We start from the raw sequence: 27,691 nt of genomic DNA, 5'->3' as shown, positions 1-27,691 counted from the left end.
CAGTGAATATTGTGGTACATGAGTATGACTACGTGGGCTCTGGAAAACAAATGTGGGAAGAAGGTTGACGGGCACAGGGCCAGGCGCTATGGGTCTGCCCATCCAGGCCTCCTGGCTTCTATGGGTACCATGTCTGCCCTGAATTTCCTCACACCTGCTGCTTATTACCCTCAAAACAGCTGCTGTCTGCTCCCTGCCCCCCTGCATCTCCAGTCTCTGGTCCCCTCTCACTGCATTTGTTCAGGTTACCATGCTGTTTTCCAGGCGCTTCTCAGGCTGGCAACCCCTCTCTCTCCTTCATCCATCCCATCCTCAGGGAACCTACACACGACCCCACGACCCTCACTTACTGGGTCAAACCCACACCTCTCAACCTTCAGGGATGAAGACAACATGAGTTAAACATGACAGGGGTGAGGGTACACTTGGTGTCATGACACTTGGTGAAGAGAATACCTTCTCACCAGGGAGGGACGGAAAGGAGTTCCTTGAGAGGGAGGCAAGGGCACCCTTTGATGGGGAGATGGGCTCAGACTGAGATGTGGGTTCACAATAAGCTTCAAGAAACGCTTGCTGATTCTTTCAGTTCTGGGGATTGTAACTAAGCATTAACAGAAAAGCCTGTGCTTGGGTGAGAGTGTTTTATTATGTACTTCATTTCATCTAAAATCAAATTCATTGCCTAATGATAGCAGAAATACAGTATGCGCCAGTCACTGGGAATGAAACACCAGATTGATAGCCAGGAAGCCAGAGCTGGGACTGCTTCCATCATGGGCACCAGGGTCTCTAATGTCACCATCCTTCAAGGGCCAGCTCATGGCTCCTTCCACCATGAAGCCAACCCTGTACACCCTCCCCATGAAGCCAGAGTGTTCTGTTCCTCTTTCTTGCTACCTACCACGGACTACTCATCCTAAAGATTTTTGATACTTTGCTTCTTTCCTTTGCCTAAAATATAAGACAGGAATTATATATTATTCATTTCTATATTCTATGTACTATCTTTAATACAGTGGTCAGCAAGTAGGTGGTGCTGGATAAAAAATTTACTGAAGAAAAGAAGGGAAGAAAGAAAACAAGAAGGAAGGAAGGGAAGGGAGGCAGGAAGGGAAGGATGGAGGGAGGAAGGGAGAAAGTGAAAAAGCAAGGCTCTCCTGGACTATTCATCCAATTCATCCAGGCAGGTTTGACATGAATGACCAAGAGTTTTTTGTTTTGTTTTGTGTTTTGGTTGTTGTTGAAGAGTGTAGCTCTTTCAAATCATGAAACTCAGTAGTTCAGTATATTCCTTAAACATTCATGGTCTTTTTTTTTTTTCTTTTCTTTTTTTCTTTTCTGCTCTCATCAATGGGTTAATAGAACTCTTTATTAGCCCACCTTTGTTTATAGCCTGGTTGCTTCTTGACTTAAATTCTGCAAGCCCACAGCTAAACCCATAAAGTGCTCCCTACTATATGACCTCCAACCAAGCAAGCAGGGGCAGCATCAGCCAGCAAGAGCCTGGGTTTGCAGTCAGACCGATTTAAATCCCAGCCTGCTGGGCTCATGGGAAGGGGGACGGGAGGGGGGGAGGGGGGCGGGTGGTTACCTCCCTTCTGTAACACCAGCTTCCTCTTCTACAACTTGAATTACCTTATCACCTGCGCACCGGCTGTTATTGAGATAGGAAAAATATGTGTATATGTATCAATGTCTGGCACATAGCAAATGCTCAAATAATGGTTAGCTTTCAAGCCATGGTATTATTATTTTTATTATTGTTGTTGTTCTGACTTCTCAGATGCTATCTTTCTAAGCCCACTCATTTAAAATCCTTTTAATTTCTCTTTATGCTGAAGCCTGGTTGTATCCCTTTAATCATTTCTATAATATTTTCTGGCCCCTTCTCAAATTCTCTTCCATTTCTGAATAGAAGAAGGGAAAGCCACAATAAAATGATACAGGCTTCTGCGGCATGGATGTTTTCTTTTTTTCTAGACCTTGCTTGGGTTTCAGGGAATCCATAAAAATATCAGCTAAGGGAAGAAATCATTGTTTTCAGCTGAAATAACATCCATGCATAAATTCTTTTCCACAGGAGTGAGGAGACCAAGATACTGGGGGAAAGAATTTGGTTTTGTCACACATTTTAAAGGAAAGCTGGGTGAGAGGAGAGTGGGGTGGGGGTGGGGGGGGGGAAGAAAGTTCAGTCTGGTGCATCTGAAGGTAGCTGAAGCCTTCAGTTCCAAATGGAGCCACTGAAGTTATTTACAAACTGGATGTAAACTAGCTCTTTCCCAATTCTTCTGGAGCCCCTGCCTGCCAGAGAAAATGATCAGGAAATTAGAGGAACTTGTTTTGCTGACTGACAAAAAATGCAGCTGATTCAAATCTGAACTTGAACTGCTGAGACCCGATGAACCGCCTCCCTCACAATTCGGGTTAAAATCAGGATGTGGCCCTTTCCCTTCTCTTGCTAGCTATTTTGGGTTATTTTCGCTGAAGGCAGATGTAATTGTTAAATGTGCAGATGTTACATTTAGTTCCTCCTTTTTGCATGTGTATCTTTTCTTTGCTTTTTTCCTTTTACAAGAAACAAATTTAATTAAGAATTATGCACATTTTCTTTCCTGGGCCTGTTTGGCCTGGTTAGAATGTTTCTGTTTAGGGAAGGGGTGCCTGGGTGGCTCAGTCCTTTAAGCTTCCGATTTAGATTCAGGTCACCATCTCACAATTTGTGGGTTCAAGCCCCACGTCAGGCTCTGTGCTGACAGCTTGGAGCCTGGAACCTGCTTCAGATTCTGGATTCTGTGTCTCCCTCTCTCTCTGCCCCTCCCCCACTTATGCTCTGTCTCTCTCTGTCTCTCAAAAGTAAATAAATGTAAAAAAAAAAAAAAAGAATGTTTTTGTTTGGGGGAAATTTGGACCTGGATATTTCTCTTCAATCCTCTTTGGAGTTCATGGTTCCAGGACGAGGCTCAGTGGACATGCCCCATCCCAGGTCTGATAAAACTAGCTGCACTTAGAAGAAAGAAATCTAGATGCCAAGGAATCATCTGAATACTTAAAAAGGAATGTGGGCTTATGGGCAAGGGCAGGGCTGGAAGACTGCCTCAATCACGTAGGAGGGACAGGAGAAATAAATTAGGGAAAGGGGCTTTAGCTCCTTCCTACCTCTTATTGACAAATGGTTTGTGTCCTTCCTAAGTCACATGTTGAAATCCTAACTCCCAAGGAGATGGTATCTGGAGGTGGGGCCTTTGGGAGGAGATTAGGTGATGAGGGTCTAGCCCTCATGAATAGGCTTAGTGCCCTTAAGAAAAAAGTCCCAGAGAGCTGCCTTGCACTTCCTCCATGTTCAAGAACACAGCTCCTATAAACCGGGAAACAGCATCTCATCACACACTGAATCTGCCAGCACCTTGATCTTGGGCTTCCCAATCTCCAAAATTCTGTAAGAAATAAATGTCTATTGTTTACAAAACATTCGGGTTAAGGGACTCTTGTCACAGCAGCCCAAAGGGACTAGGCACCACCTCGGCATAATAACTTCCTTTTATTGAGTCACCTGCCAAGCTCTGTTCTAAGTGTCTGCCATGCATTCTTAAGTCTCAGTACTTCTATAAGGAGGTGTCACCGCTGACACTTGGCAGGTGAGCAAGCCAAGGTTAGAGAATTAAGTCACTCACTCGGTTAGCAGCTAGGGGAGGGTTAGGACTGCAGTGCTGATCTAATTCCAGACATGCTAGGGCCTCCTGGCATCTTTCCCCCCTTTCTCCTTTTACCCCTCTCCAACTCCCCCAGTTTACACTTAGGGACAAGTGTGGTTCCAGCCGGGTTAAGGCTGATCCACGCAGTACCAGGTCACATGACCTAGGTTAAGGCAATCAGTGCAGGGCCAAAGCAAAGGGCCCGGAGAGGTCATGTGACCCAAGCCTTTGCAGGTAGAAGGAATGCAGGGCTTTGGGAGAAGGGTGTCTCTCTCCTTTTGTACACTGGACAGGGTGTGAAACTATTTGCTGTTATAGGAAAGACTGAGAGTGAAAGCAGTATTCAGAGGGCCAGAGGTACAAGAACCATGGAGAAATAGAGGTGAAGCACCATGAGAAGTGTTAGTGTCTGCGGCAAACCAAAGCTGGTGCCAGAAACATGTGGGGGCTCAGCAATCAAGGGGCCAAGGAGGCCCCTGTATGTCTAAGACTGAGTTGAGTCTCTGTTCCTTATGCTCAAACCTTCTAAGTGACCCGGTCACACTGCCCAAATGGATCTTCAGCTTTGTGCTTGAGTGCTGGCCTTGGGCCCTTCCCACCAAATATATAGATACACACCCTGGAACAATTACACCCTGCATATGTGTAATTGAAAATGGAACATGGGTTTGAACTGCCAGTGCCCATGTCTTTGCTGATTTTTTTTCAATAGAGTGCAGTATTGTAAGTGTATTTTCTTTTCCTTATGTTTTCTTAACATTTTCTTTTCTCTAGCTTACTCTGTTGTATGAATACAACATTTAATACATATAACATACAAAATATGTATTAACTTATTGTGTGATTGGTAAGGCTTCTGATCAACAGTAGGATCTTCGTAGTTGAGTTTTTGGAGAGTCAAAAGTTATATGTGGGTTTTTACTTGCATGAGGGGTTGGTGCCACTAATCCTTGTGTTGTTCAAGGGTTAACTGTATATGTAAACACAGAGATTTAAAATATAAGGAGAGGCCTGTGGGCACCAAAATGCCTGGAACTGTCTTGTTTCCACAAGAGTTCTTTGGAAACATAGCATCATCTTGAATCAAACTGATTTTTTTTTTTCAGGGAATTTTATTGAGAAGTTTATTTAGGATGTTTTATAGTGATTTTGAAACAACAGCAAACTCTGTGAGAAGATGAGACACAACTTAAGTTCTTTGTCAGTGTACCCCCCTCCCCACACGTGGGGGGGTTACCCCAAGAGAGCTTGCCTTGGTATTGCCCAGCCCCCTCCCTGAATAACTCTTGCTTCCTGCAGGGGCAGTTCCAAACTTCATCTTAGTTATTAATTTTCTGCCAGAGTGTTTAATAGTGATAATTATTCTGGCATTTCTCTGACCAAGATGGTTTGTGTTTTATTTTACTATTTTTTTAAATGTTCATTTACTTATTTATTTTTGAGAGAGAGAGGGCGGGGAGGGGCAGAGAGAGAAGGAAAGACAGAGAATCCCAAGCAGGTTCCACTCTGTCAGCACAGAGCCCGACGTGGGGCTCAAATTCACAAACTGCGAGATCATGACCTGAGCCGAAGTTGGATGCTTAACTGATTTGAGCCACCCAGGCGCCCCCAGTTTGTGTTTTAATAGGAGACGCGGAACCAGTGAAAAACTTTCTCAGCTTGCAGGAATGAAACTCATGGGGAAATTTAAGGCCCGTGATAGGACACAGAAACATTTTGGTTTCCTCTCAAGTCAATCCTTTAGTGCAGCCTCTGTGTATTCATGAGTACTCAGTCATGGCTAGGGCCAGCCCCATACATGGAAACCCCTGTTTAACCCAAACCCAGAGATCTGAACCTCTCTCTCTTTCTCTCTCTCTCTGTCTCATGCTCACGCGCAGGTGCGCGCATGCACGTACACATGCATTGTCAATGAATTTTAAGAGGACAAAAGAATAGGAAGGGAAATTGCAGAAAAATAAGAAGTGAGATTGTTTTCTACTTGTCCCTGCCTCTGGAAGGCTGTGACCACTGTCCTGAGCTGTTGGAACGTGTGAGTGCCCAGAATCTCCACACGACTTTTACTGCATGTTATGGGAAAGGAAACAGGGGCATGTCTCTCTTGAGGGAATGCCATCTATGTACATAACAGGATCACCCCCGTGTGTGGATTTAGAGGTTTGCTCCCCAGCGGGGCATAACCACAGTATGTCTTTTCTCCCGAGCATTTATGGGTGTAGGTGAGGACACTGCTATAATTTTGTTTCTCCATAGCCAAAAAAACCTCAGATGCTGGTTTTAAAGTTTTAATTCCCCAGGCATTTACAGCCTGCTATTCTGGGTAGTTTAATTATGTGCGGATGGTAATTAATAGCAATGAACATTTTTAAACTCTGTAGTTTTCCTGTCTTAATCTCTAACATAGTGGCATTTGTGTGGATATCAAAGACCTACAAAGTCAACCCAGTCACCCTATGCCAGTTCCCCAGTAGGAGCAAGAGGGCCAGATGCTGGGCTGAGGGACACTGGAAGGATTGGGGTAGGGGAGGAGGGCACAGGATGGTGTCAGGGATGTGGAGCCCACCGTGCAATTCTGCACATCCTGGGACAGAAAAAGACAGGGCTGCCAAAACGGCTCTAACAGCAGACAGCAACTGGCTCCTTTGCAGGGGGCATTAAAGGAGATGTTTCTGTGCGTGAATGGATGTGTCCACACCGATCAACATGACTTTTTAATATTTCAAGGGACCGCACACTTGACGAGGCAGGGACAGTGTCTGTTTTGCTCCCTAGAGAATCCTAAGTGCTGAGCACAGGGCCTGGTACTTAAGTGTTCAGTAGTTACACATGGAGAATGAATGAATGCATTACTGAGAGCCATGGTGTGCTGAGGCCAGGGGTAGCCAAGGCTTTGGGGGTGAAGATGTAATGAGGTTTGGTAGGTGGGACTTTGATGTCACTCTGTAGGGTTTCATCGGCTCCTCGGCCCTCGCGGCCAAAGGGCCTGGGACTTGCCTGGGAGAAGGAGGAGGAGAAGGGGCATATTTCCCCAATATCCTCAGGACGTCAGCTTCCTGAATCTCAGAACTACTTACGCTGCGCCAGCACCTGGCACCCTGTCTGGAGGAAATTACATTGTAACTCAAATATGGCACTAAGATCCTTTGAACAGACCATCAGGAGCGACTGTGGGCCAGATTTCTTTATTCTGGGTAACTGAAGAAGTGCTCCCGAGGAGCTGAGAAGCAGGAGAGCCTGGCCGTTTGGAGGAGGGTGGACCCACGGGCTGGCGACCATCAGGAGGCTCCTTTAAAAGCACGTACACCTGTGGAGTCTGGGGACGTCTGGCCCCCGGGGCTAAAATCTGCACCTGCACCTCTGATGAGCCTCTCTGTTGTCAACTGGTGTTTCTTCCAGAGCAGGTTCAGTGTGGGCAGCCTGCAGTTCCCACGAGACAGAGCGTGCTCCGCGTCTTAGCTTCTCAGGAGCAAATGACCGTAGCATTGGCGCAGGCCACGGTGGAGCGCTTCTCATTATACAGTTCCAGCAAGACCTGGTATTCTCCCTGGAAGGGACACAGGGAAAGCATGACATGTGTGACTCCTAGAGCAATCAGTCAATCATTCGACAGGTAGTCACTGAGAACCTTCTATGTACAGGCAGTGTGTTAGACGCTGGGGATGAAGGAGAACCAAGGAAACCGAACTCACGTTGTGGAGCTTATGGGCCTCACCAGGACAGGCAGACAATGCATGAGATACTTCACTGTGCGTGCATTGTGTGTGCTGATGCCACAGAGAGAATGCAGGCGGGGAAGGGGATGGACAGCAGGGCCGGGCCGGGCCAGGTGGGGCTGGACTTGTGCCGTTGGCACAACTGCCGTTGGCAGTTTTAAGTAGGGTGGTCAAGGCAGGCCTTGCTGCAAAGGTGACCTTTGGGCAAAGACCTGAAGTAGATGGGGAGCTGCTTTGAGGGCTGGGCCCCACATTCGAGAAACTGCGAGGAAGCCCAAGGGGCTATAGGGAGACAGAACCACAGGAAGTGGGGGAAGGACATGAATTGGGGATGGCCTCACAGGCCATGGTGGGGAGACACTGGCTTCCACTTGGAAAGGGTCGCAGGTCATGAGAGCCTCCTCCCCAGAGGAGTGGCCTGATCATGTATACATGTTAAGAAGATCCTTCCGGCTGCCCTCTGAAAAAAGACTGTAGGGACAGAGAGTATAAGCAGTTAAGACCAGGTAGGAGACCACTCGGGCCTGTAGTGGATGGGGGAGGTGAGAAGAGAGATTGGATTCTGCATAGATTTTGAAAGAAGAGCTCATATGATTTACTGAGGAAACCCATGTGGGTGGCAGAGAAAGAGAGGAGCTGTGGGTGATTCTGAAGACTCTGGCCCGAGCAATTGGAAGATCCAGGGAAGACAGAGAAAACGTCAGGCACAAGATTCACCCGCACGAAACCACAGCGCTCTATCAGAAAAAGTACTACCACCTTTTAGGGTTCCTTCCTGGCAACCACACTCCACAGAGGACTCCCTTTGTCTGTGGTTAGCAGCTGGGCTATATATGGAATCGCAGAAAAACCCATGTGTTTGCTCAGCGGCTAAGCCCCGCCCCAAGCCCCCAGAGGCCACACGGTGGTGGCAGGTCTGCAGACTCACCCCTCTGGAGAAGAGACACTCTGGGTGGCACGACTTAGTGGGAAGCAGGGCAAAGGGCCCAAGAGGGAAGGATCTCAAGAGATTCCTGGCACATCTTTGAAGTGCCTGTCATCCAGAGAAGGAAAGGGGTTTAATCTGTAGAAGCCGGAGGGAAGGAAGAAATCAGAACACTGGATGGAGTTTGCATGAGAGGTAGTTTTTGTTAGAAAAGAACAACTTTTGGGGCGCCTGGGTAGCTCATTCAGTTAAACGTCTGACTTCGGCTCAGTTCATGATATCAGGGTTTGTGAGTTCCAGCTCCAAGTTAGGCTGTCAGAGCACAGCCCGCTTCAGATGCTCTTGTCTCCTTCTGTCTCTGCCCCTCCCCTGCTCGTTCTCTCTCTCTCTCTCTCTCTCTCTCTCTCTCTCTCTCTCAAAAAATAAATAAACATTAAAAAAATAAAAAGAAAAGAAAAGAAAAGAACAACTCTCTAGCAATGAGCAAAGGTCCAGGAGCGAGCAGGTTCCCCAACAATGAAAAGTGCATTGGGCAGAGCCAGGCTGTGCACTGGATGGTGGCTGAGGGGGGAAGGCTGCTTACAGCCATCCCCCAGGGCACCATTCAGCTGGAGGATCCTGCGACAGCGACAGCGGGGCTCCCTGAGGCTGATCACCCAAACAGGAGCAGCTGTGATTTCAGAAGCAGTTTAGGAATTTCACCGAAGCAGTGTAAAAGTTAGAGAATTAATTCTGAGTAAAGAGCAATGGGAACCTGCATCTGTTTGTGCCACCATCATTGCCATCATTCCTGTCCACTTTTCTTTTAGAGTCCCTGTGCCTTCAGGTACACACCCTACATAATTATTGAAAACCAAATGAATTTTTCATTATTGCTTTATAAGCCTAAGAAAAGATGTAGTATTTGCAGGAAGGTTCTAGATGATGAATTACTGCTTACATTACATACGTGCATACATACCTCCAGGATATGCATACTCTGGTTTAGGAGTAAGGGTATTTAGGCAACTGTGCTCATCCTCAGGCAGGTGGAGGGACATGCTAGGAGGACAGGAGGGGCAGAGTAGGGAGGGACAAGGGACAGAGAGCAGCAGCCTCTGTGCTGTTGAGGAGAGCACTAAATTTGCGAGTCAGGAATTTATAGTTATATACTTAGCACTTACGCAAATTAGACCATCCCTGTAAGCTGTCCACGTACTTTGGAACCCCAGAAGGCCTCTAAATTCTAATTCAGAAAACAGCAGTCCTGGAGATGCAGGGTTCCAGGCAGGACCTCAGTCTGGGCCAAGGGACTGGCTGTGTTGAAAAGCAAATAATACCAAGACACTGCAGATTGACTGCTGAGTGGAAAAGTTTTCAGCCGAACAGGGATAGAATTAGCACAGAGGCCCATCTCTGGGGGATTTGGTGGGAGGAGGGGATCCGGGGCAGGTCTTTTAAAACCAGAAGGCTTCACACTGTCTCTGTCCCATATTAGGAAGCAAAGTCTCTGAGCCTTGCTGGCTGGCTGGCTGCCAAGGAAGCCTGGGCTGGCTGCAGCTGGTCCCCCGCCAGCGTGGGAGCTCGTGTTGAGATTAAGGCCTCCAGCTGCCTCTGCTGCATACGTGACAGGTTGCATGTGTCCCACTTGGGTGATGTCCCCTGTTGATTCTGGCCAGGTGTCAGCAGGCTGGGGCACAGTCAGGGCTGGCCAGGCTTCTGCTTCCTAGGCCCCAAAGACGAGGAAGAGGTGGGAGGACCAGCCAAAGAGGACCAGTAGATGCTTAAGCAGCCATGCCCATGGCCAGGACACCTGAGCCTGGCTTTGTCCTCACACCGGGTGACATGCCTGAGCACCGCTTATTGGTTGAGGAATGCAGATCCTGAGCTCACCCAAGTGTCCTAGGGGAATGCAGTAAAGCTTTTTTACATCTCTGCCAGATTTTTCTTTCAAAAGGATTCTGTGTCTCTAGGAAGTTCTTTTCCCCTCCTCCAGGTCATAGCAACTCCCGAGGGGAGCTGCTTTTTTTTTTTTTTTTTTTTAAAGTCGATAATGCAGGGCACCTGGATGGCTCAGTCGATTACGTGTCCCAGTCTTGATTTCGGCTCACGTTTCGTGAATTCAAGCCCCGCATCGGGTTTTGTGCTGACAATGCAGAGCCTGCTTGGGATTCTGTCTCTCCCTCTCTCTCTGCCCCTCCCCTGCTCACGCTCTTTCTCTCAAAATAAATAAACAAATTGAAATAATACAAATTAAAAAGCCAGTAATGCCAGATGAAAATCTATTATTTGCAAATTTTAAGCCAATTGCCAGGGGAAGGGGGAAGGGAGGGGTTCAGGAGGAAATCGGGGAAGAAAAAAGAATTCAAGTAGCAAAGACTTAAAGAAAAAACTAACTGGGAGAATTTTGGTTCCACATCCTAGAAGTGAAGAGAGTTTGCAAGACTCTAATATTTCAATGAAAGGCCAGCAGAGAAGACTCTGGAGAACCCCAGAGGGGAAGGTGAAGCCGCAAACTTCCCATCTGTGGGAGCAACAGCTAGAGAATGTTCTAGAGACAGTACGGCTTGCACCTTAGGAACCCAGAGCCTGGGACAGAAAGGAAACACACACAAGATAAATGAAAAGTTAAACAGATTCTTTACGCAGAAGGAAACCCTTTCCCAGAGCCATAGATGGGTTTTGGGATCTGGAAAGCAGAGAGGTTAAAGTTGAAACAAACAAACAAACAAACAAAAAAAGAAAGTTATTACAACCTTGTGATTCCTTTTATGATGTCCCGTAAGATTCTCTCAGGAGTAGCATATTGAAAATGTATTGCTCATGTCAGAGCTGCTTGAGTTCAGCCATTTAAGAAGGTCACATTATTTTGCGGAAAGGAATTTGTGGAAAACTGGACCCTTAGCTGTGAGCCCTGCCGGTGAATGCTCAGGGCGGGGGCATTTTATTCACCTGGTGACAGCCCACTAATAATAGTGTAAGGCTGGTACCTGGGGGCCTTTACCCTTCACGCTTGTGTGTGTGTGTGTGTCTTCCTCTCTCTGAACAGCCAGCCTCACAGACAGCTCACGCCCCAGCAGCTCTAGCCCATGCAGTACCCTCAGATACCAACCATCCTGCAGGACAGGATGAGGGCCTCCCTCTCCGTGGGAGCTGTCTGCCCAGGGGATCCCAGAGGGTCCAACAGACATAAAATGTTATAACGAAAAAGGTAAAACCAGTGTGTTAAGCGTTTGTGAGTACCCATCATGAGGTATCAGCTTTACTGAAGAACGGTTTTCTTGGTAAGGGTCAGTGGAAAATGTTTAAACTGTTGAAGTTTAAACTCAAGAAACTGCTCGATACAATAATTAAGTAACAGAACAGAGCAGAAAACCAAAACCTTACCTCGAGAATTTCAAATCCAGGATTATTGATGGGGCCAGCATAATAAATCTGCTCTGAAACATATACAAAACAGACAAATGTTACTCAGTCATATTAAACAAAAATGATTTGCTCCTATTATCTGTGCTCGCTATTCAATAGGGATCTAAGATTGGGAAAGAAGGTCTCTGTTCACACAGTTGTTCATATTCTAGGGAGAACATCTACAACATGTAAATAACTAAACAAGGCAGTGTCTGGATTGTTGAAAGTGCTAGAAGGAGACATGTAGGTGGTGTAAGAGAGGCAGATGGTGAGATGGTTAGGAGGCCAGGCTGGAGCTGGGCTGCCTGGGGTTAAATCCTGAGACCACCTGTGATAACTGTTTCATCTTGGACAGTCATTATCTCTTTGGGCTCAGTTTCCTTGTTTTCAGAATGGGTATAATAATGATAATAACAGTGTCCACTTCCCTGATCTCTGAGGAATCAAAGGATTAATCAATGTAAAGCTCTAATACCGGTGTCTGGAAAGCACTCAATAAGTAATTTGCTAAAATAACAAACTAGGAGACGCCAAGTTTGGTTGGATGGCTGGTTATCTCTAAGGAGATGATATTTGAGCTAAGCCCTGGGGGAAGGGAATGAGACAACATTCAGTAGCTCTGATGCAATAATGGAGAGGGTAGATGGTTGGGTAGTTTTACCGAGCAAGAATGGTAAGGAGAGAAAGTCAACACTGTTGGGAATAGATTGGGGAAAGCTTATAATAACAGACCATGGACTCTAAGGAAGGTAAGGAAGAAAATGGAGGTGGGGGTGGGGGTTGATAGTAGAAACAGTGGTAGAGTTGGTTGAATGGAGTTTCCATCATGGCTGTCAAGGTCCTAGAATGGGTGAGCTGGAAGGACATGGTGAAGGCAGATGGCAGAAGGCTTCACAATGAGATTTCAGAAGTGGTGCATTTTCTGATGATGACAACACACAGCATTGACGTGGGAGTCAGGGGTTGAGGTGGAATGATGGAAACGGTAGTTGGAAAATGGTAGTGGAGGTGAATCAGCTGAGACATTATGGTGGTGATGGGCTGTGACTGCCTCCTCTGTGACTCCCCAGCCCCATGCACTTAACACATTATAAGCGGTGCCTAAGAGCACAGGCTCTGGGGTCAGATTGTCTGTGCTGGGTTTGAATTTTGTCTTTTCTTATTACTAATTGGCCAAGTCACCTAATCTTTCTGGGCCTCAGTGTCCTCATCAGGAAACATGGGCAGGTTATAATAATATTCACCTCAGAGTTGTTGTGAGAATCAAATGAGTTAATACAAGTAAAACTCTTTTAATAGCATCTGGTGCATGGGGAGCAGTCAGAAAGTATTTGCCATTAATATACTCACTCACCAATCCACTCTACAGGGCATCCGCCCAATACAGGCCAGGCACTGTGCCAGGTGCTAGATACAACAGGAGACAAGAATATTATGTGAAACATTTGAATCATTGGCCACCCAGAATTGTAATCATTTGTTTACAGGCTGTTTCCTGCAGTAGCCTGTGCCTTCTTGTTTGCATAGCTCCCAGTGCATTGCAGAATCTAACACACAGCAGGGTGCAATATAGGGTTGTTGTAGAGGTTGTTGAATGAGCAGATACAGAGCCAGGACATGGATTTGTCAAGCAACTTCATTCTTGCTCCTGCTATTGTAATCCTCTCCCTACCGGAAGGCTCTGGACCTGGGCTGTTTACATGAAAGACCGGATTAGGGAATGAGCCAGCAGAGCAGCCAATATGGTGGTGAGGGTGGAGGGATGGTAGAGGAGAATGGAGGAGAAAAAAAATGCTTATTAGTTTATTGATGGCATTATGTGTTTTTTAAATATATTCTTTAAAAGTTTACTTATTTATTTTGAGAAAGAGAGAGAATGTGTGGGGGACAGGAGAGAGAAAGGGGGACAGAAGATCTGAAACTGGCTCAGTGCTGACAGCAGAGAGCCCCATGCAGGGTTTGAACTCATGAACCATGAGATTATGATAGAAGTCAAAGTCAGACGCTTAACTGACTGAGCCACCCAGGTGACCCTTATTGATGGCATTAGGTATTCAGCTCTTTTAATGGCACAGTGACTTCTGTCTCACATATCCCCTGGTGCCTAACCACTGCTCAGTAAATATTTGGAGACAGAACAAAATCTCCATGAAATGAGGTTTTGGGTCAAGGGCAGCATGGTTGGTGTGTGAACATCTGCCCACACAGAATAATATCAGGGGCATGAGGGTAATCCTTTTTGAAAAAGGCCTCTCCAGGCAATCTGAACCTCAACTTCTACCAGGAGACCCATTCATTGCATAGACTTTGGCTTCTGTTAAATGCTTGTGCCCCCAACACATCCATCCTTCCTTCCCTTGGTCAATTTCTTGTACCTCACAAGGAGAATGCACAAACTTGGTGGTTGCCAGATGGACAGCCTTCCTATTTCATTGCACTAAATGAAGTGATCCATTTATTTTTGAAAGGAAACTGATATTTGGTTGTGGATATAAGCAAAACTTTAATTGGAAACTACTTTTCCGTACAAGATGATTTTGGAAATAGAGAATTGAACTTCTGGATCTTATCCTTGAGAATCTTCCGGTGCAACTGAGAAAGATACAATGACTAGCTACACTGAATGTTAACTGTGTGAGGAGTGAGTGGTATATGTGGGTGGTGTATCTCACAAGTGCAGAGAGCTCAGAGGGGGCTGCCTAGGATTGGACTGTAGTGCTGGCATACTGTACAACCTGCGGGTGTACCATTCACATTATAATTTATGTGAGTGGTGCCCCCTGGAGTTGTGCAATGCAGTGGCCCAACTACCAGTACACTGTTCCTTTTTAGGAAATTCTCTCTTCCCCAGGGGATGTTATTTTACCCAAGCCAGAATAATCTGAACAAGAAGACAATGAGACCCAGGACCAATCTATTCTGTCAAAAGATGGTTGATTTCGACTCACTGGTATCTAGAGCTGTTCACTGTCTGCCTGGGGTTGCAGCCTTCTTACTGCGTCTGTGACTCCTAGATAGCCTTTCAGAAAATCCCTTTGCTTTTGTTGTCTGCTTTTGTTTCTGCTACCCACAATTCAAGGACTGTGAATGCTGTGGGCATGAACCAGTCAAAATCATTCATGCTGGCCATCAAGGTATGGGAATGCAGTACAGCCCAGGAGCAGAGCCCAAGAATGGAGAGAGGGAGTGTGCCTGTCTGTGTCTGGTCTGGTTGGGTTCCCCTGGAAACATTTTACCCCTGCTTTGTGCTTCTACTGATTGTTCTAAGGTGGCATAGTGCAAATTACTTGACCTTGGAAGCAGACAGACCTGGGTTTAGGACCCAGCTCTCCCATTCCTCAGCTGAACATCCATTCTGGAACTCAATTTCTGCACTTGCAAGATAGAAATGGGACTGACTCTCCAGCAGGGCATTGAGAGGACCAGAGAACTTGTGTATAAACTTGATGAGAAGAGTGGGGTTCCCAGTAAGGACAGAATCACTAGTTACTATTATTGTTACTGTTATTAGTTGTATTATTATTCACTGGATGTGAAGAAGGGTGACGTAATGAAAACTCACTTGGATGCTGAGGAACACACCAGGCCTAGGTTTTGGAACCTTTGGCAGACTAACAACCAGTAAATTCTGTGGGTGCCTTTGTTTTAAAGAAATGCATGAGGACAACTCTTTGAAGACTAACATTAGAATGACATCTAACATTCTATTATGCTCATTTAATGCTCCAAGATTTGCGAATTTATGTTTCAAATAAAGGGGTTCTTTACTGGGCCAAGGGGGTTTTCATTAAATCTGTCTCTTACACTTTATGGTTTCCATTGGAGCTTTTTGGGGGGTCCATGAAGTTCCGGAGCATGGCTGCAGGTAGCTCATGAAACTGTCTTCTTTTTTTAACCTAATGAAACAACACCTAAAATTAAATTCTCGCCCCTTCCATTCTCAGATCCTCCCTGATTCTGAGATTCCTTTAATTAACATTCTCACACTCCCGTTCTATAAAAAGAGCCCCAGTATATCTGTACCCACTCCTTCCTTTCCTCCATTTGAAATCTTTATCAGTTTTTAGTGTGCTGTGAATTAAAGAAATCCACCTCCCCGGTTCTGAGCCCATGAAGTCATTTCTGCGAATTGGCTTTGTTTTTGACCCAAATCTTTGTGTGGTTGGCACAGAGTGTCTTTTTCAGAAAGGAAATTGATTTTTAAATTGTGGAAATAAAAGGTCCCAAAGGGTTTTGGATCAGATGGATGAGGGGCTCAGGGCTGCCTCCCACTCTATAGCCTTTTGTCCTCAGCCACCAGTGCGGGTGCTGGCCTGGAAGTGCTCCCTGCAGGCGTGGGTTCTGTGGGAGGAGTCCTCCCCGTTTCCTGGCCCTTGCTAGTGCCTTCTTGCAATTGCCTCCAGTCTTCCAAATTTATTACAAAAATGTCATCAATATTTCAGCATTATTAGGGTGCTCGACAGTTTAAAACTGCTTAGAGTTATAATTTATTATAAGTCGGTCCATTAGTATATTCTGACAAAGACTTAAAAAATGATCATTTATTTATTTGCTCAGCTTTGAGCCTTTTCTCACCTGCCTGGCCCAGTCGGGGGAATCTTTGGGGGGTTGTGTTGAACTAGGAGGGCACAGCCCTCACCCTGTCCTCCAGGAGTGGGAGCATCTCAGGACCTGGGAAGGCCCCATACAAGGGCTCCTGTGGGCAGTGGTCCCACAGTGAAGAGAACATTCCAACCAGACCAAAAGCCTCGTCTCAGGAGCGAGAGGGAGCGAGTGTATTACTTCATTTTGGTGAGCTCTAAATATATTGTTCTTTCCTCTCTCTGCCTCTGGGCATTTCTTTAAAGAGGCCCAAGTCTGTAGGTGGCACAGACCCAGGCACCAGTCCTCATCTCTTCCCTGGTTTTAGCTCTGCTTTTTTCAGTCTCTGACCTTGCAGGGTATGGAACGTGTTTCTTGGTCCCACAGGGCACTAGCTGCTGGTTAGGGCACTCATTTAAATCGATAATGAGCCTGCCTGTGTGGGGACCTGGAACAGGGTCCCTTGCCTCCAGGTTGAGTGTGGCTGCAGATAGACTCCCTGAGGGCCTGAAAGTCTGGAGGTTTCATCCAGGTTTCAAAGGATGGATTCCAGACAGTTTGGGCAGATAGCCCCAGGCTAGGCCCAAGCCCAGGCCCAATTTTTATTTACTATCATCATCATCATTATTATTATTATTAATTTATTTATGTAGTGTGTGTGTGTGTGTGTGTGTGTGTGTGTGTGTGTGGTGTGGTATTTTGTCAGCTTCTCCATCTCCTGGGCCATTTCACCTATTAGTCTCTAGAGCCTCTGCAGTTCTTATGTCCCTCCTGAGGGCTTGCCACCAGGTAAGCATGCCTGTATCACCTCACAAGTGATCTCAGTCTCTGAGTACAGTTGCACAGGCAGCCCTGGCCGAGGGGGTAGGTGATTGGAAGCAGAAACACAGCTCCTGCCCCACGGGGCCAGACTGTGCAGGCTGGGGCTGGGCTGGGCCCTACCTGCAGATACTTCTGGTGTCCCGGCCACATCCCCTAACCAGTTTTGAAATCATGGCAGCCTTGGTGGCATCAGCCATGCCTCTGACATTATCCCAGTTCAAGAGCTCACACCTCTCTACACTTTCCCACTGCACAGCAGCCCGTGTAGGACAACCAGGAAGTGCAGGGACATTATCCTCGGCAGGCCTTCAACCCACAAGGACTGGAATCTGGGGATGTATTCCACAGCCTCCTGACTTTCAGAGGGGCAATTCTGAGAGGCACACCGCGGTTCCTGAAGGATCCCAGTGGGACTGAGCCCCAGTTCTCACACTGGAAATCAGCTTCCCATTCATCCCTTCCTGGCTTTTCCTCCTCTCTGGCATAACTACTCACCCCCAAGACCTTGTCTCTGACTTTGCGGGGGGACCCCAAACTAGGAACGCTTCCTGGCAGAAGGTGAACCTTTTATTGAGGCCCCATAAAAGCTAGTCCTAGAAAGCTGGCTGCTGATATATTTGGGTCTGAGTCTAATGTTGGAGCCACCCAGCCTAGGAACAATGTGAACACCCTGAAAGCTGCTTTCTGACTGGCTTCTACGCCAAAGAGCAGGAAGAAGAATGAATGCCTTGGTTGTCCCTGAGACGGCTCGGAGCCTCGTGCTTTGGAGAGGACAGGAGTTGGGAGAAAGGGACAAGGAGGTGAAGACCTCCCTGGTTGTGTGGAGGTGAGGGAGCCGACAAGCTCAGGGAAGAGGGAGCAGAGAAGGAGAGGGAGAGGTGCACAGCTAGCCTCTTGGCTTCTGGTTTCTTCATTCAGTCACATGGACACTTCCTGTCTCTGAGCAATGGAGCATTGTAATAAACAAAGTGTCTTCCATTCACTGATTCGAACTTTTGGGATTCCCTGGCATATCACATGACCCTTTTATTGGGAGAATTTTTTCTGTTGCTACTAGGAGCTCAGTAGTTAGAACATGTTCAATTTTATTTCCAAACATATCTTGAGATGTCCAGCATGTCATTTGGCCCCTTTGGCCCATTATTGTCACTCTCAGACCCCATAAAGCTCTGGGCATCATAACTGTGTTTTTTTTTTTTTTGTTTTTTTTTTTCAGAATTAACAGCTGTACGTTGGAGCTCATAAGTATCTGATTAGAGTTTGGATTACTACATCTTAGCTTTTCTTATGCTACTTTGATATCTTTACCTGTTCCTTCAAATGGGCTTATGAGAACTTCCTTTTGGCCTTTTCCACTAGAGAAACTTAATATTATTTACAACTTAAAAACATTCACTGTGTACTTGCAATGGATCACTTATAAAACTATGAAGTGAGAAGCCTTCCAAGGTTTACTTGTTCATGGTCCTGTGATTTACACTTCTCTGGTGATTCAGGGATGTGCCTGTTGTTATCCCTATTCTTTTTTTTTTTCCTAATAGCACACTGGCTTCCTCTTAATAATACATTTTTATAAATGTCTCATTGCCATCTTATCTTCTTCCTCTGCCAGAATGATTCCAGCAAATGGGTCATGGAATTGACTTCTAGCCAAATAGCTTCTGTTGTGAGTAGGGTCCAATGACAGGTGGGGGCTTTATGGGGTCTTGGATAGGGTGACAATAATGGCCCAACAAGGCAAACCTTTTCTTAGCAATGATATGGTCCCCTAACAGAAAAACTCGTTATCTCTCCTCAGGTAAATCAGTGACTGTATCATCTGTGAAGTCTCCAAACTGTTTGACTTCTGTGAGGGTATTTTCATTGAAAACATATAGAGTTTGAGTTTTCCTTGGATTATACACAATTATTTGGCTTTTTTTAAAAAATAAAAAGTAAAGTTTTCTTTTAAATGTTTACTTATTTTTGAGAGAGAGAGAGAGAGAGAGAGAGAGAGAGAGAGAGAATGAGCAGGGGAGGGGCAGAGAGAGAGGGAGGCAGAGGATCCAAAGTAGGCTCTGTGCTGACAGCAGTGAGCCCAGTGCGGGGCTCCAACTCACAAACCGTGAGATCATAACCTGAGCCAAGCTGGACACTCAACCACCTGAGCCTCCCAGGCACCCCAATTATTTGACCTTTTCACATGGTATGCAGAGGTCAGACAGGATGGATTGGTTTTCCACTTGGGAGTTGTGCAGGCTAGGAGCGCCTACTCTCAAGATGTCCCTATCCTAATCCCCAGAATATGTATGTTACCTTCCATGGCAAAAGGGACTTTCTAGATGCAATTACATTAAGGATTTTGAAATGGAGAGATTAACCTGGATTACCTGGATGAGTTCAGTGAGATCACAAGGATGGATAAATGCCAAGGAATGCCAGCATCCTCTAGAAACTGAAAAAGTCAAGGAAATGAATTCTCCCCTAAAGCCTCCAGAAGAAACATGGCCCTACTGACACTTTGAGTTTAGGCTTCTGACATCCAGTAGTGTAAGAGAATAAATTTGTGTTGTAAGTTACTAAATTTGTGGTCATTTGTTACAGTAGTAGGAAACTTACACAGTGGTCTTGGATAAAGAAAAGAGGCTCCAGGTGATCAACTTGAGAAGGGGTCAAGAGTGATGGCTTGTTTGGATTTGGGTCCCTGACAAAGGGCCCTTCAGAACCATGACACCAGCATAACCCAAGATTTCAGCAAAAGAGAAGGTACTTGGTTGGGCTTACGTTTTGGGCTAGAGAGTGAAATTTCCAACACAAATTCACACACTTGAATTCAGGATAGACTGTTAAAAAAAATTAAAGCAATGTAGAAACTACTAGATCAGTGATGTCTAATGATGTTCTGCAAAGATGGGAATGTTCTACATATGCATCATCAAACATGGTGGCCTCTAGCTAAATGTGGCTAGTATGACTGATGACCTGAATTTTTAATTTAATTTAAATGTAAATGATTTAAATACAGACATGTGACAAGTGGTGATCATATTGGATAGCTTTAGGTCAGCACCGTCTAATAGAAATATAACGTGAGCCACATACATAATTCAAAATTTTCTAGTAGCCACACTTGACAAAAAGGAGAAAGAAGCAAATGAAACTAATTTAGTAATGTATATATATTTTAACCCACATCTTAAACATGTAATTTCAATATGTAACCAATATAAAAAGTATTAATGAGATATTTAGAATTCCTTTTTTCATACTTTTTTTTTTTTTACAAAGTCTTCAAATTTAGTGTGTATTCCACACATAAAACACATCTCATTCCAGGGGTGCTTTGGTGGCTCAGTTGATTAAGTGTCCGACTTTGGCTCAGGTCATGACCTCATGGTTCGTGGGTTCAAGCCCCACATTGGGCTCTGTGCTGACAGCTCAGAGCCTGAAGCCTCCTTCAGATTCTGTGTCTCCCTCTCTGTCTGCCACTCCCCTGCTCATTCTCTGTCTCTTTGTCTCTCAAAAATAAACAAAAGTTAAAAACAAAGCCCACATCTCTCTCTGGACTGGCCACATTTCTGGTGTTCAATAGCCACATGTGGCTAGTGGCTACTGCAGCAAACAATGCCAATATTAAGTCACTGATGAGGAATTGGGGCCCAAAAGGTGAAATGATTTGCTTCCAAGTTTATTTCTCCTGTAAGACCTTTTGGTCTTGGCTGCTCAGCTTCCCTCCAAGAGATACATAACTTCTGACAATCAGAAAGGAAAGAAAGTTTAAGTTTTTGTCCCTACCAACTTATTTCTGAATTCCTGCAGATAAATACTTAATGTAACTCTCAAAATATAGCCTGTGAATTGGCGGGCTGATTGGATTTCCAGAAATGGAAATGAAGAAGACGGTGCTGGGGAGAAAGAGAAGAAATTGAATTGATCTCCAGGAACCTGGGGCAGACTCAGGAAACAGCAGTGTGATGGGAAATAATGAAATAGACATTACAGAGGGTGGCCTCTCTCAGACTGGGGGTCTCCGGGGTCCACACAGATTGGAGCTCTCAGGATGTTTGCTAATGTGCAAATACCAGCCACCCGTGGGATCAGAGTTTTGGAGCAGTCCGGGGAGCTGGGAGAAGGCCTTCTTAATTGGGTTCTTAAATGATTATTACATGAAAGTGTGGGAGTCATTGAGCCAGGTTTATGCAAAATCTGCAACAGGCTGAGAATTTGTAAAGGAGCTTGTATTGCCTTAGAAAATTAAAAATGCTTTGGTCCTGGGTCATCATTCGTCTAAATATGCTGGGCTCAACTAAAGGGAAAATGTGATGTCATAGGAGAGTTTCAAAACATTCTTGGCTCTTACAAATGGGCTTGAATTTGTGGATAGAGGGAAATCTCCCAGGCCTATGGGATTCCTTAATAGGCCGTAGGTTTCCTTTCTTTTCTTTTTTCTTTTTTCTTTTTTCTTTTCTTTTCTTTTCTTTTCTTTTCTTTTCTTTTCTTTTCTTATCTTTTCTTTTCTTTTCTTTTCTTTCTTTTCTTTTCTTTCTTCTTCTTCTTCTTCTTCTTCTTCTTCTTCTTCTTCTTCTTCTCTCCTTCATGAAAAAGTCCTCTTTTGCTTGGTTTTTGCTGGTGCCCTCTCCAGGGTGATCATTGTTTCCACTTTGGTTTTTGCGGTGTTAAGAGGGGGGTTTTTTGCTATCACAGTAGCACACCCCAGCTTCTGCAGACTCCCCACCAGTCTGCAGCAGTGGTGGCTGCCCAGCAAATCCACAGCTGCTTGAAGGGTGCAGACGAGGAATACAACATGAAGAGAAGAAAGGCCAAAGGCTGAGGAGATGATGCTCCAAATGTCCAGTTCCATGAGAAATGCAAATGGGTCTGTCTCCCCAGGGGCACACAGGGGCCATGGAGACTCGGCTCTGTCAGCCACCAGAGAATACACAGCTCAGTCATGTTCTTGCCACCTCAGAGAGAAAGGGTCTTAAACTTCAAACCCTTGAAAGCTCTACTGCCTCTGCCTGCCTTGCTAAAACGCAGACTTCCATTCTGAGATGGATGACCTCAGGGGCCCAGAGCCCTGGCTTGAGAAACCCCTAATCAGCTGCATGAAGTAACTTCCATTTATCACTCCAAACTCCGTTCTAAGGGCTTTGTGTGGATCACCCCATCTTATCCTTGTAAGAATCCCATGAGGTGTCTCGTATTTTCCTTATTGTGCACCTGAGCAGAGTGAGGCTCTGAGAGGTTGTGTAATTTGCCTGAAGTTGTATACAGGTAAGTGGCAGCGGTGGTCCAACTCTGTGCAGGTTTAGCTTCAAACTCTGGGCTTATCCCTATCTAGGCTAGTGGTTCTCAAATTGTAGTCCCTGGACCAGCATCAGCAGCCTCCCCTGGGGACTTGTAAGAAATGCAAATGTTAAACCTCCTCTCTAGATGTACTGAATCAAAAATGGGGGTGGGCATGTCCAATAATCTGTGGTTGAAAAGTCCTCCAGGTGATGTGATGTATATGTTAGCTTGAGGACCACTGTCCTGGGCTATGCCCCCCTGCCCCCCTCCAAGCTGGCTCTGCAGTGAGATAGGGTAGGCAGCAGTAAATTCCTGGAGAATAATATCAGGTTTGGTAGTGTGCTCCTGCAGCGAAAGAATGACAGTAGGGACGGCAATGACAGGCTCCCCACCTGGTACTGTCCCTGGTGGCCAAGAAGTATCACCCCTCCATGGGTCTATTGATTTATCCAAGTGAAGTGGAACCAAGACACATGAATTCCCATCTAAGCCACTTTGTCATCGAGGGAAAGAGGAAAAAAAATCTGGGATCATGAGAGTTTGAGAAGGAGGTACAGGGACAGCAAAGCAGAAAGCCTGAAGCAGGTGGCTTAAAATGACCCACATATCAGGGGTAAGCAAATAGGTGGGACAGATGACCTAGAGAAGACATATCTTAAAAGTGAGTCCTCAGATAAAATTGCTTGTTCCCCTTATAGCAGAAATCAATGACCGTGCTCCTGGGGCTCACATTCATTAATCCATGTGCAGTGAACCCCAAATGCTTGAGAAGTGAGGCTCACGGTAGGGGTGCCTGGTTGGGAGCATGCTTTATAGAGATTGTCGGGACCATTGGTGTAGATTAACCATGTAAGCACTTGCCTGGAAGGTGTTTTTGCGTCTTCTGCTACAGCAATGCAAGGCATAAGGCATTTTGCAGAAAGCATTTGTGGGACTTTTTCCACATCTAGGCAATTTCTGAATTTCCTCCATTTCATAGACCTGTGAAAAGGCACACATAGAGGGCTAGGGCAATAGAAATCTGATGGATGGAATCAGAATTGCTGATCTAGATAGAACTGTTCAGACCGAGTTTTGCATTGTTACAGACAGTGAGATTGAGAAGATTCTGTAATTAATATTAATGATGCTCGGAGGATGGCCAAGTGCACTCATTTGGCATAAACCAGGACAGATGAAAGACACCCCAACTAACCAAAAGGAAGGAGGACAGGTAGCCAACTTAAGCATCCCCTATGCTTCTGGCTTTGTCTTATTCGTACAAGTAAAATCAGGGACTATTATAACAGAATCCCTTAGCTGCTGTCAGAGATAATATCTACCTTGTGGGAAATGTCATGTCAGACTTTATATACAGTACTCAGGGGACCTACTCTGTGTTTATTGAAATTCATCTAATTACAATGCATTCCTCACTTTGGACAAACACTTAAAGCAGTAACCTTCAGATTTACACAAAAGATAAACCAGGGAGCAATTATTTCCTTGACTAAAGGGTTCTTCAGCTTATAAAAGGTGTCCTTGTAATATTTATTTTAATTACAAGCTTTCCAAATGCATTTGAAATTAATCCCACAACTACTTTTTTTTATCTGTCTCTCACATATTGCATGAAATATATCAATATCTGTTGTATTTCTTTTTTTTTTAAATATAACTTATTGTCAAATTGGTTAACATACAGTGTGTAAAGTGTGCTCTTGGTTTTTGGGGTAGATTCCTTGTTGTATGTATTTATTTAATAGATTTGCTCTTCCTGGAAGGTGCTAGCCTCCACATAGAGAGACGAGTGCACTGTGCAGATCTTCTGAAGACTGTTGAGTTCTGCCCCTCTCTGGGATTCTGACATGCATGTGACATCAAGTCCTCTCAGCTTTTCATTGTGTTTCAGCCATGCCAATCACAGCTGCCAAAGTCTACTTCCCCTTGACCTAAGGTGTCCTACTTTATAATCATATATACCTGGTATACACACATGAGTGTGTGCACACACACATGTTGTTATTTAACTTCTTCAAGCTTTTATTTTATTTATTTATTTATTTATTTATTTATCTATCTATCTATCTACCTATCTATCTATCTTGAGAGAGAGGGAGAGAGCGAGCAAGGGAGGGGCAGAGTGAGAGAGGTAGAGAGAGAATCCCAAGCAGGCTCCTCGCTGTCAGAGCAGAGCCTGACACGGGGCCCAATCTCACGAACTGTGAGATCATGACCTGAGCCAAAACTGACTGGGCCACCCAGGTGCCCCAAACCTCTCTCTTAATTTCAGTTGGTTTTGGCAAGAGCTTGGGTGCAACTGATATTCACAAGTTAATCCATGAAACAATAAACAAATTAGTTTTGAAGGCCAATTAGTACTTAGCGCTGTGAAACCAATACCCTTTACCTGGGTTGACCCACCCTGACCAGAACTCATAGAAGTTTGGCCAGAGTCAAGTCTGACAATTGATGTGTCTTTGTCATCAAGAATGAAAATCCTGTGTTCATTCTATTTACTTTATGGTCTTAATATAAGTTTTTGCCAAAGCTCCAGGTTCATTATCAGTTGAGAATCTTGTTTCTACATAGCCCTGCACACTATATTCTGGACAGCCAAAACACAAGCCACTCTGTTCCTTTGAGTATCCCCACCTCACATTCTGTTTGGGTGGAGTGTGTCCTGCAGTGGATCCTTCCTACTTCCCAGATTGGTATCTCAGTTTCATGTTCAACAGTAAGTCCTACAATAAGTTTTATTCTCTTCTTTTCATTTTATGCTCATCTTCCTGAGACAGGATATTCCAGGAAAGTTGCTAAACAAAGTGAACCCCAGTTTGTTGAGAATGGATATCAAAGTATGTTGACCTCATGATAAATCAGAAGGGGATGAAAGGGACTGAGATGAGCTCAACTCATTTTTAAGCTAGACAAAGCTGTGGGGTCTCGTTCATGGTGGAGATCAGTGCTGACAAATCCAAATTTTGTAAAAATTTTATATATGAGACCATTGTGGGATAGTCTTGTTGGGGCCTTGGGGACAAACCATACCTCTGTGGGTAGATGTCATGTTTCCAGGAAGGAAGTGGACATTTCCACCACCACTCATTCTGGAAAGAAGTCAAGTCAGGGGCATAAAATGAGAACTTTAGAGACTGACTTTAGACCAACACAGGAAAAAACAAAACAAAACAAAACAAAACAAAGACACAAGAAGAGACTTCTTCATTTACTCCACAGGAAGTCCTGGGATCCTGAGGAGGTGGCAGAGTGTTAGGTCAATTGCCCCCAGCTTCTGGTGAGCTGATTTGAGTCGGGATCCTTACTAGGTTCATTCCTGTGGGAAACCCTAGCCTGGGTAAACCAGCCATGGGTCCCTCAAGCTGCTCCACCCCTGCCTCGAGGTCCCTCAGGTAGAGGAGGAGGCAGAGAGACATGTCATTGCCATGTTTATTGCTTTCCAATGTGCTAGACATGTTCTTTTTTTTAATATGCACTATTACCTGGAAAAGAATTATGGTTACTTCCATTGCATAGATGAAGTAACTGAGAACCAGAGAGATCAAATGATTCTCCAGAAAGAAGTGGCTTCTATCCCCAGCCTATAAATGGCAGCTGTGGAGAGAGGAGGAGACTATCAGTCCTACTCTATGACTTTTCTTTCCTCCTTTCCTTCCTTCCATTCTTCTTTCCTTCTTTCCTCTCTTTTTTTGTTTTAAAGATTTTATTTTTAAGTAATCTTTATACCCAATGTGGGGCTTGAGGTCACAACCCCAAGATAAAGAGTTACATGCTCCATTGACTGAGCCAGCCAGGTGCTCCTTTGGCTTTTTAAACAGTTCTCTTTCTTCCCTGCCACTGGCCTCTCTCATTTGTCCTCCTGTTATGCCCCTTTCTTTGCCCCAAATCTAATTTGTTGGCACTGGAAAAGCATAGTTTAAAGCAAAGTTGTTACATTTTCCAAAGTAACCTAATCTTAATTTATCCTGAACCTTAGGTGAGTGTTCACCACAGTGAAAGCCAGAGAATACCTGTGCTTGGCAATTCTGGCTAAGAGTCTTGAATCCTTATTTTCCTTACAGCTGTGATTCTCAAGACTTAGCATGCAACAGAACCATCTAGAGCAGGACTGGCAAGCTATAGTCTGTGGGCCAAATACCCCTAATGGCCTGTTTTTCAGCAGACATGAGCTAGAATTGTTTTTATATTTTTAAATGATAGAAAAAAATCAAAAGAAGAATAATATTTAACAACACAGGAAAGTTACATGAAATTTACATTTCAGTGTCCATAAATAAAGTTTTATTGGCACACAGCCATGTCCATTCATTTCCATATTGTCTATACCTTTATCCTGCAGAGGCCAGACGAACATATAGCCTGCAAAACCTAACCTTTACAGAAAGGGTAATTACTACCTCACCCTTGACAGAAAAACTTTGCTGACCTGTGACCCAAAGGGATTTTTAAAATACAGAGTGCTAATCCCCGACCCTGGAGTTTCTAATTCAATAAGTCTGGGTGGGGCCAAAAATGTGTGTTTCTGATGATTTCCTACATGATGCTGATGTTTCTGGTCTAGGGACCACACTTTGGGAACCACCACCGTATATAATGACTGGTTATGCCCAAAATGATTATTTGATTCCTATAATTTTGTTGTGCCTTTTAAATCTTGTTTCCAATTCTAGTGGAGGGCTGAAATGAGTCATACTTCTCTAGCAGAGTTTTCTTGATGTTCAAAGAGACTATGTAGCAGACAGGTTTAGAGCGAGTCCCTGGAGCCCAGCTTCTTGGAGAGAAGCCCAGCTCTACCACTTTCTGGCTTTGTGACCTTGGGTAAGTTTCTTAACTTCTCTGGGACTCAGTTTCCTTTTCTCTTAACATGAAGATAATAACAATAATAGCTTCTATACCTCACAAGGTTGATACAAACAGTAAATTGGTTAATATACATAACACATCTGCAAAGGTCCCTGGCATGTATTAAATGCTGTGATAATGCCAGATGTTATGCAGTCATCCCTGCCTGGGGCTAAGGTAGTACTCCTCAACCTTGGCAGAGTGTTGAAACCACCTGCTTTGGGTTGTACCTCTAGAGATTCTGATTTAACTAGTCTGTGGTGTGGGGTGTTGGGATCTTCAAAATTGTAAAGGTAAATTAAAATGGAGCACTGCCCAATAAAAATATAATGGCAGTTGCATGTGTAATTTTACATTTTTTAGTGGTCATGTTTAAGAAGGTGAAATTAATTTTAATAATGTCAATAACAATGTTTTATTGTTGATAAATAATAAATAAAATAGTAATTATATATTTT

The 27,691-nt window shown here is 44.7% G+C and overlaps 1 protein-coding gene across 3 annotated transcripts in view; it reads right to left on the bottom strand.

Moving 5' to 3' along the window:
- Window positions 1–447: 447 nt before the first annotated feature.
- Window positions 448–27,691, bottom strand: part of LY86 (lymphocyte antigen 86) — a 67,126-nt gene continuing 39,882 nt past the window's right edge. The window contains exons 4-5 of one of the 3 annotated variants that reach the window (XM_053223126.1): window positions 11,697–11,749; window positions 448–3,434 (exon numbers count right to left, since the gene is read on the bottom strand). In XM_053223126.1, the coding sequence (XP_053079101.1) occupies window positions 3,381–3,434; window positions 11,697–11,749 (107 nt within the window). In that variant the 3' untranslated portion in view covers window positions 448–3,380. Of the gene's footprint in view, window positions 3,435–6,858; window positions 7,237–11,696; window positions 11,750–13,074; window positions 13,128–27,691 lie in introns of those variants that run through there. The other 2 variants (XM_015086997.3, XM_053223127.1) reach the window with 2 other exon arrangements.

This window comes from Acinonyx jubatus, chromosome B2 (genome assembly GCF_027475565.1).
Source record: "Acinonyx jubatus isolate Ajub_Pintada_27869175 chromosome B2, VMU_Ajub_asm_v1.0, whole genome shotgun sequence".
Classification (NCBI taxonomy): Eukaryota; Metazoa; Chordata; class Mammalia; order Carnivora; family Felidae; genus Acinonyx; species Acinonyx jubatus.
The sequence above is the reverse complement of the archived record's forward strand: the minus strand, read 5'-3'. Positions and strand labels throughout refer to the sequence as shown.